Source organism: Hypomesus transpacificus, chromosome 8 (genome assembly GCF_021917145.1).
Source record: "Hypomesus transpacificus isolate Combined female chromosome 8, fHypTra1, whole genome shotgun sequence".
Taxonomy (NCBI): domain Eukaryota; kingdom Metazoa; phylum Chordata; class Actinopteri; order Osmeriformes; family Osmeridae; genus Hypomesus; species Hypomesus transpacificus.
Window position 1 is genome coordinate 13576076 of NC_061067.1, and position 10280 is coordinate 13586355.

General features: G+C 40.3%; 1 protein-coding gene across 5 annotated transcripts in view; it reads left to right on the forward strand.

The window, feature by feature from the left end:
- The window catches only part of dlec1 (DLEC1 cilia and flagella associated protein), a 136344-nt gene extending 128193 nt beyond the window's left edge, over window positions 1-8151 (forward strand). For 2 of the 5 annotated variants that reach the window (XM_047023449.1, XM_047023452.1), the window contains 4 exons: window positions 1517-1639; window positions 1928-2022; window positions 2263-2350; window positions 7684-8147. In XM_047023449.1, coding sequence (XP_046879405.1) covers window positions 1517-1639; window positions 1928-2022; window positions 2263-2350; window positions 7684-7743 — 366 coding nt within the window. In that variant the 3' untranslated portion in view covers window positions 7744-8147. Of the gene's footprint in view, window positions 1-1516; window positions 1640-1927; window positions 2023-2262; window positions 2351-7525 lie in introns of all 5 variants that reach the window. The other 3 variants (XM_047023451.1, XM_047023450.1, XM_047023453.1) reach the window with 3 other exon arrangements.
- Window positions 8152-10280: the final 2129 nt, after the last annotated feature.

Genomic DNA, 10280 nt, shown 5'->3' on the forward strand with positions numbered 1-10280 from the left:
ACGTCAAAATATTATTTAATTAAAGCTGTTTCAACCTTGGCTGAATCTAACAACGCTTACCACAGGAGAAACAGCTTACTTTTTTATACAGTAACTGAACCTGATAACATTCAACACTAAGAATAGCTCAACGAGCTGGGACGGTGATCTGCAAAGTATAAGGTCGTAGGTTCAAATCCAGCCACTGCCGTTAAGCTCGTCTAAAATTTGGACATCTGTTAAGTTAAACAGGATGACATCGTTCGGAAGTTCCAATGCATAATTTCACCTTAATATGTCAAAAGATCATTGAATTACAGCTGTTTAAACTTTGGCCAAATCGAACAATCCGTGCCCCAGGAGAAATGGCTTTCTTTTTTTATACAGTAGCTGACCATATTCTCTCAGCCTTGCAGGTAGCTCAATGGGTTGAAACATTGTCCTGCACAGTGCAAGGTCACAGGTTTGAATCCAGGCACAATCTTTTGGCCTGTCTTAATTTTGATTACTTGTTTAGTTAAACAGGCAGACATCATTCTGAAATATCATGCACAATTTAATGCTTAACCATTTCACCTTGAAATGTCAACCATTTCTTAACTTTAGTCCCAAAGCTGACCAAAGCTATTACTCATATCACGCAGTCGGAGCACAGCTAGGTAATCAGCGTCAGCACCCTTGGGTACCCAGCATGCAGTGCAGCATGTCAAAAAACGCAAAGACTTGTGGAAAATAGTTTGGTTTCAACAGTCTTGCGAGGGATTTCAGTTGTTGTGTTCGTTCAGTTAAATGTTTGTAATGTTATTGTTTGTTAGTTAATATAATCTTGTTGGTCACCCTGATTGTGCATGTTGTGTATTTTAATCGCACCAGAGAGTCGGCTGCTGTACCTCCACAATCTAGTCTTGAACATGAGCTCTGCCCTGCCCTGCCCAGCCCAGCCCCGTTACCCACATGGTAACTGTTAGTTGTGCATTGACTGAGAGTCTGGAAAGAGATCAACTCAAGAAGACTTTCAATATCCTATAAAAAGTTAATACTCTGCCCCTTTCTATTAAAAACATTTCAACAGTTAGTGTGTTGCAGAGGGGATAGAGAGACTGACTTGTAACCTGATGCTCATGAGTTCAAATCTCCATTCAGCCTATTGTTATTGGCCAAACATGTAGTTTTGCTCTCTTGTTGTCCAACTCTTGACCTTCTACAATGTACATTTTTATAATATTTTTCCATTTTGCGGAGGAACCCGCAGCGCTGCTTGCAGCTATATTTGGTATTGTTTTTTATATTGTTTTAATCTTGACATGTTATATTTTATTGCAACCTTTTTTATTTTTTGTGTAAAACATTTTACCTTTGTTGGTCTCAGAAAAATACAATCATTTTTAATGCAAATCTTTATGTTTAAATATAAATCTTTTGAATTTAAAACTTTTAAAGCATCTTCTGCTTGAAATTGAGCAAATCTTTTTAGTTTCTGTTTGCAATGCAAAATGTTGTGCCAAACAAACTGACACTGTTCTAATTGTTGTTCTAGGTGGTTCCAGCAGGTGGTAGTATCACTATCCATGTGTCCTTCACTCCTCTGACTATTACAGGACCGTATAGCAATCCAGATTGTGTGGGCTTTGCTCTGGGATTTATGAGTCTGGACTTTAAGGTACCTTTAAAGGCCTGCTTGTCTTTTAGGTTGATACTTGGATCAATACAAATTCTATGAAGGAAAACCTTACATATTGCCGAAATGCATTAAACATGTTAAAAAGTTCACACAATGCCAACATTCCCAAAGTCATAATTCAGTGTCTCACATAATGTAATAATTTCTTTTGATAACATTGTGATATTGTATCATGTTTTTGTGGTAGACTATTTGAGGCCCTATTACTAGAAAAATACAAAATGTCAACCAATAAGCCTACTTTTGCTATATGCTGACATACCTCAGGTGGCTTCCTGTGTCTCAGGAAAAGTCCAGCGAGCACAGGGCCGGGATCTGAAACCTCTGAGACTGAATCTTCAAGCCTCTGTCAGACCTGCAGTGTAAGTCAATGCATTCAGTCATACTATCAACTGATCGTGTTGAAAAGCTGCAACGTGATTCATTCTTAAACACTGAGCTAACCAACTCAGCTAACAGCTGTTGCATATCACCTGAGGTTAATAGTTTGTTCATCTGTCATTTTCAAGTCTTGCCAAATAATATAGATAGGCACAGTTCAAGAGGCATTACACAAGTGGTTCCATTTAGTCATGCAGTGTATGCTGGCTTTCTTATCATAGGCTGTCAGTGCAGATGGAAAAAGGTGAGGAGACAATGGAGTTCTATGCTGTATCCAGTGATTTACTGCTGGAGGACACATACACTGAGGTGGGTAGGTTATTTCAGCCTTGTAGGATATATAATCATACAGTTAACAGAACTATATTTTTATGAACTATTTATTTATGTTTGTCTTGGACTTTTAATTATTTTGGGACTACCTAATGGATTTCTATGCTTTCAAGCTCACATTCTGTTTTACTTTGTAGTGAGGTGTGTGTAATGTGGCTGGTAATATTGCCCTTTTTTTTTTACTATTGCATATCATAGTGACAAATTTTCCTTTTTCTAAGCAATTGTTTTTTCCTAAGCTCTTTCATTGCTGAATGGTTAGAACTTCTGATGTTTTGACATGTGTCCATGTGTTTTACTTATCATGGGTTTGCACAATTCTGAATTGTCATGCTTTAACTAACAGCTACCAGGCTACTCACTGCTGTTAACTCCTAAAATTGTGTTCAATACAAGTAGCAGTTCAAACAAAATGGTAAAAGTAATCCTTTTTTTTTGAAGACAAGTTTACTCCAGTAGAATAACTGTTTCACTTACAACACACAGAATTACAACCAAACGATGTAGTGCTTCCACGCTATATAGCATCCTTCAACTCTTAACTGTTCATCGTTCATGTGTTGTAATAATAATGCACATGCTCACCAACCAATTGTAGATACTTCTAGAAAACAAAAACATACGTAGGATAAGCTGTTACTTTAAATACTAAATGATTACTGAACGAGAGAGGGTACAATTTCTGGGGAAATTTGTATGTGGGCTTGTGGTTGCCCTGGCTGGGGTAGTTTGTTTAACTATATCATATCCAAACCCACTGTTTAAACTAATATCAAATATCCAGATATTTGTAGAAAGACACGTTTTCATGGGTATACATTGTACTACTGATAGTCCTGTATCTTTTAAATAAATATGTGTACTTATTATTTAAGAAAATTGCACAAATTCACAAGTATACAACATACATTTGTGGCTTCTTGTTTACACTTAAAAGTATTGAGAGTGAAAGTATAAAATTAAACCGGGTTCTCTTCTAATCTTCCTGAGTGCAAGAGGTTGAGGCAATGTGTGGTTCACATAGTTGATACAGTTGCATCCCAAATTTTTTTTATTAAGTTTTATTAAACTAAATTATGACTCACACTTGCCCATAAAATGTCCCCCTTCTACTGATGTTTGAAAGCATCCAGTCATATTGCATTAAATTAGAGGAAGAGCAGGTCATGTTGTTGAGAAGCATTTTCTTACATATTTGGGGAAATAAAGTTCACTTTATTATAGCAGTCAATAAATCTAAAGGTTTGACAGTAAAATATAATCAGTTTGATATGAAGGCGTCACAGGACTAATAAAAACGAGCAATCATTAAGGTCAGACCAGCACTAATGATTGTACGGCATTCAGACTGCGTGAGTGGCTTTAAAGGGGATTAAGGGGTGGGACATTTTGGTTTGAATCCTTTCAATCTCGATATATAATTGCTAGGTTTGCAAAACGTGCCTTTAATAAAGAAACCCCTTCAAAACGAGATTATTTAAACAACTACGCAAACGTTGTCACTCTATGGCCGTATTTTAGCTGGGATTGAGATAGCTCTACAAACATTAGTATCTGCTTACCCTCCAATGCCCTCAAAAAAATTACATAAGCTTGTAATGTATTTTGGGAAAACAGGCTAATATGACAAGTTTGCTGTAAAAACAGTTTGAAACACAAACATACATTTTGCTTTAAGCAAAGGATTATTTTGGATATATATATATATAAAAAATTGAGCTGAAAAGCAACAGAGAATATTTTTGTTGTACCTTTATGCATAATAAATGCAATTTTGTTGGACCTTTATCCCTGGATCTCCGCATCTGCTTTATCTTGGATTATGACTCATTAATCCCATTACTGTTTGGGCAGTCGCCCAATTAAAGTACAAAGATTATAGTAGAAGGATTAGAGTCACTTCACAACAGTTCCAACCAAGCATGTCAGACTACAAGTGCCATTTAGTCATTTAAAGAAGCAAGAATGAGTTGTTAATTAATTTAAAAATGTTTGTTGTCAAACAACACCTAGCCAAAAATGTCCTGCAACATGTAGCACCAAACATTACTGCGGTGGTGGTGCAGCTCGCAAAAGCTTGCCCCTCGCACCAAATCTCACACCAAGGTTTTTGAAAAAGTCGGCAGCCCTAGCAATCAAAATATTTTAGGGGGGGGGGGGGGGGTCCTTCAAGTATCCTAATCTGCGAACGCAAGCTGTCATTAATATTTTTTTCAAGCTTGTTTGGCCTACCAATGTCAAAATGACACGCACGCTTTTTATTTCGAGTGTTCAGGGTCTGTAACTCCCAGAGCCCCAGACATCTGAAATTCGTGGTCACGAAATGCTATTTTGGGGATAACACCATAGCCTAACTATATTGCGGGCAGCTCTGCTATACCTGTGTGGGGCACATATAGGCTACCCAGAGCAAGCTATAGGTGCAGTCATGGACAGAGATGATTTGATTGTATTGTATTTTAGGCTGGTGAATGACCGTGGTAAAGTTGGTTTGAAGTTTGATATTCAACAGACATTCGGACGCCCAGTATTGCATTATTTTAACCGGTGTTAGCACCGCTACGACCGGCCGCTTAGCCAATGCTTTCGGCTGCCTAAACAACGCATATGTTTAGGGACCATCAACAAATTACACGTTTCAAAAGTCAATAGCTTCTCAACAACATGAACTAGGAGCGTCAAAATAATGTTAAACTGTTGAAGATGTATGCATTCATGCTGCAAAGCCTTTATTTTGTTCATTATCATCTCAAGTTATTACAAATTACTGCGACTCGCTGCTCGCTGGTCTCCCAGCATGTGAAACCCGCCCTCTTCAGAGGATTCAAAACGCAGCGGCCCGCCTGGTCTACAATCTACCCAGACGCTCCCATGTTACCCCGCTCCTCAACTCTCTCCACTGGCTACCCATCAACGCCCGTATCAGATTCAAGACCCTGGTACTGACCTTCCGAGCAGTGAACGGGACTGCACCCCGACTACATCAGGCTCTTCTGCAACCTTACACCCCCACCCGTCACCTACGGTCTTCTTCAGACAATCGCCTGGTGGTCCCACCGCTCAAGACCGCCCTGTCCCAACACAAGCTCCTCTCCTGCCTGGCCCCCCAATGGTGGAACCAGCTCCCCACCTCCATCAGGGACACTGACTGTCTCCCCACCTTCAAGAAAAGGCTCAAGACACACTTGTTCCAGGAGTACACCCCCGAGAGGGTTCGGATCCTTGTCACCTTTTTCATCCCTGATGAGTTTGCACCCCTGAATACTGCAAAGCGAAGGGATACATGTATAGTTAAAAGTCCCAGTGCTATTATACTCTGTATTAGTACTCATGTTTTAGTACTCATACTCTTGCAACTTCTTGTGGAGCTGTCCAGGCACTTCTGTACGGAGCTCCTGAAGGGACCTGTGAAAAGAGAAAAAAAAGAAACGTTCTCGTCCGGACGTGTTACAGTTTCCGGTGTGTGGATAGCATAAGCTGTATTTACTACATGCTCTTATGGTTCTTTCCTTTGGCACTTATTTTGGTTGTTCACAATATGTGCTTCATGTTTTGGCTACCCGCAATGTTTTGGGGGCTATCTTGTTGTTATCAGTGATCTATGCACTTTGTAAAGCTCTCTCTTGGAAGTCGCTTTGGATAAAAGTGTCTGCTGAATGAATAAATGTAAATGTAAAATGTTTATTGCCTTCATTCAAGACACTTGTATCGTTTACTTGTCTGCTACTGTTTTATTATTGATTTATAGCCTATTTATACAAATATTGGTAACACTTTAGATGAGCTCACCAAATTCATAATTTATTAACCAATTTGTTACTTACTAGTTAACGGTTTGTTCACCATTAGTTATTTGTTGTTCATACAAAATGTATCATTAGTAAAGCATTAGTAAAGCTAAACCCTAACCAACACTTAAACCCTAAACCTAAACCCTAGCCCTAAACCCGAACCCTAACCCTAACTGTGTGAACAAATGCTTTACTAATGATACATTTTGTATAAACAATAAATAACTAATGGTGAACAAACCGTTAACTAATAGGTAACAAATTGGTTAATAAATTATGAATTTGGTGAGCTCATCTAAAGTGTTATCCAAATATTATAAGCCTAACAGTGCGTGTCCACTGCAGCGACGCGATGCGAGCGACATGTTTTCCATTTATTTTCTATCGAGCCAGGTGAATCGCTTGCGTGGTGCATTGTGGGTAGCGACGCGACATGACAGAGTTGAGATTTTCTCAACTTTATGCAAATGAGGTGCGATTTTCGCTAGCGATGGCCAATCGAGTGTTTTCTTGTTTCTCGTAACGTAGCAACCATGGTAAATATTTCTAGGTTTCAAGGTGGAGGAGAAGACATTCTCTGCTAATCGTTTGTGAGGCCGCTTACCCAGTCCTGTAAGATACGTAGCTGTATTCGTACAGAGATGTTAATATAAAAAAAGATGCATGGCGAAAGGTTTGCCGAAGTTATGGGTGCTTGTACTTTCAAATTCAGTTTAGTCACATTACGTAACTTCGTTCTGTGGTAACTAGCTAGGTAGCCCGGCTGGAACTCCCTATCGTGACGACAGATTAGCAGAGACTGAGGAATATAGTAAAACGTTTTTTACACATGTCAACGTGTATGTCTATTAAACAGTTTAGAATTTTGTATACAAGTTGTATTTTGATCGATGTTGCAACTACGTAAACCCAAGTCTACACATTTGGCCATGACAACTACAACAGTGACTTTAGAAAACTACATTCTACATTAATCTGTTTGAAACGCCCCTGAGCGTGGTGAACTGTGGGATGGCGAGCGATAGCAAGCGATTCGCGTGGCTGCAGTGGATACGCACTGTAACACTAGGCGATAATATAGGCCTTAGTAAAGCAGAGATACATTTAGGCCTAACTGTTTTGGTAAATGGGACTTGTTAAACATGCTGGCATTCTTTTATTTATACGCACACATCACAATTTGTAGCGTTGAAAACACATGTTTAATAAAGGGTTATGTAGAGGAGCAGTAGCCATATATGTAAATATACATGGAAAGTAAACTTGAAACGATCTAATATATTTTGTGCAAATAACCAGTTATTTTCAAATTATTTTCTCAACTGAACTACAAAGTGTTGTTTCGTTTTTTTTCCCACAGGTTCCTTCAGGGGCTTCGTACTTTGAAGTGTATCCTTCAGTCTTGAATTCATGAATTCAGATTCAGTCAAATTGCTTAGTTAGAACTAACTGTTGTGACTCTAATCCGTCTACAAAGATTGAGCGACGGTTTGTCTCTGTGTCTCTGTCTGGATTCAGGATTTGCAACTCGGCAAATTGCGTTGCCAAGCGCAAGAGGAAGGAAGCTGGAGGAGCTGAAATGCATGAAAGATCCTTTGTTACAGTTTTTCAAATCAAAAGAAAAAAACAACAGATTATAAGGGATTTTGGAGAGAAAAAACTTACAAGACAAGAAATAAAGAATACATCAAACTTGGCCAAGAAATTATTCATGTCAGGTGGATCAAATAAAAAAAAACATAAGACTGAATAAAATACAATATTATTACAATACAAAATGAATGCAGTAAATTATCTGGGTGCTAAGGTGTGCACTGTCAAAGAAATGGTGCAACTTTGGCTGAAGGCCACAAAGGACATTGCAGCACATCAGGCCAGTGTTATGACCAGAATCAGAGTTGTGTCTATTTGCCAAGTAAGTGTTCACAAACAAGGAATTTGCTGTGTTGGGCAGGTGCATACAATTAACATATAATAAACAAATTGAATCTTAAAATCTTCAAGTGAGTGAGCATGCTTATCCTAAATATAAATATACATTTTTTTTAAATGTATATAAAAATGCTGACAGAACCATACAATATCAAATAAAACTAACAATTTGAGAGTGCAGTATGTGATAAGTGACAGAGTGTCAGGGCCTCATTTACTAACAATGGCGCAGTTTACGCTGCGTCTATTTTGGCGAGTTTGGTAAGAGCCCCCGCTATGCTTCCTCATTTTGCGTAGTATTTATCAAATTTGACACCCATCAGGCAATCAGCGCATACTCCGCCCTCAAGCGTAATTTGCGTGCCTCTAAAAGAACAATGGGCTCCTATCATGGATCTTCCTACGGGAAAAAGAAAAGCACCAGCTTAAATGTAGTGACGTGCATGAAGTAACAGCAAACCGGAACATATTACAGGGCAGAACTTTTACAAGTATTTATTTAGCAGACGCTTTTATCCAAAGTGACTTCCAAAAGAGAGCTTTACAAAAGTGCATAGGTCAATGATCATAAACAACGCGATAGCCCCAAAAACATTGCGGGTAAACAAAACATGAAGCATACGAACATGAAGAATATCCACACCCTCGGAAAAAAATTGGCATATGTCTTCGCCTTGCTTGGATCACTGCAGCCATTGAATAAGGTACGTACATTTGTACACAAAGGAAAATGCGCTCCTGGTTAAGACCTGCTTTTAAGAGGCAGAGGATTTCCCCTGCAGAATAGAGGCGCACTCTTACTGGCAGTCTTTGTAAATACCGCGGAATATATAAGTAGGCACACTTTACGCATGTCCTCCCACCTTTTTGGGTGGAACTCCCACTTTCCCCACGACCCTCCCACTTTCCCCATGACCCTCTCACAAATGCATAATGAAAGCGCAACTTGCCTGTTCTCGCTAATGTGGCAGGCAATCTGCGATTTTACCCAAGTGCGCCCTGTTTGTAAATAGCCCGCATCGTTAAATCAGTTTTTGCGAACAATTAAGGCCTGGAAACAGGCAGAAAACGGCTTGATAAATGAGGCCCTCAGTATCAGTTGGGGGCCTTGTTGATAAGGCTAGTAGCGGAATGGAAGGAACCGTTCTTATGGCGTAAGGTTTGGTCCTGGCGGACCGCAGCCTCCTGCCAGAGGGGAGTGGCTGAAACAGTGTCCAGGGTGGGAATAGTCGGCCACAATCTTCTTTGCTCGCCTCATTGTCCTAGAGGTGTACAGGTCCTCAAGGAAAGTCAGATTTCAGCCGATCACCTTCTCAGCAGCGCGGATGATACGCTGTAGTCTGTTATTGTCCTTGGCAGTGGCTGCAGCTTAACAGATAGTGATGAATGAGGTGAGGATGGACTGATGGAATGATGGCTGAGTAGAAGAGCTGATGTTCAGTTCCCCACCTGAGGTCCTGGGAGAGGATCGTGCCCAGAAAGCGGAAGGACGGTGATGACGGGCGTTGCACGGGGAGTCAGAGACGTGTGTTCCCAGCTTAACGCACTGCTTCCTGTCAGACAGGAAGTCTGTGATCCATCTTCAGGTGGAGTCAGGCACGTTCAGCTGGGAGAGCTTGTCCTGAAGCAGAGCCAGGATGATGGTATTGAAGGCAGATCTTAAGTCCACAAACAGGATCCTGCCATAGGATGCTGGGGAGTCCAGGTGGTAGAGGGTGAAGTGGAGGGCCATGTTAACTGCGTCGTCTACAGACCTGTTGGCTCTGTAGGCAAACTGCAGGGGGTCCAGAAGAGGGTCCGTGATGGCTTTGAGGTGTGCCAGCACCAGGCACTCAAAAAACTTCATTACCAGAGAAGTCAGGGCGACGGGTCTGTAGTCACAGGGTGGCCGCGGGTCCTTACAGTTTTTCACAATTGTTAACACACGTTTCTCAAAACAATAACGTCATTCTCAAAACTGCACACACACAACTGAAAACCTCACACACAAAATGCTAAACCTGACACTCCCTTTGCAAGATGACTCTTTGCCATGAAATGTCTTACCTGTTCACAAAATAGAACTTGTGTTCTCATTTGGTACACACAGCCATATTTTCAAATGACACACACATACCATTCATACCAGTACACACAATAAGCATTTGTTGCACACTACCAAGCAGTCACAGCACACAGTAGTG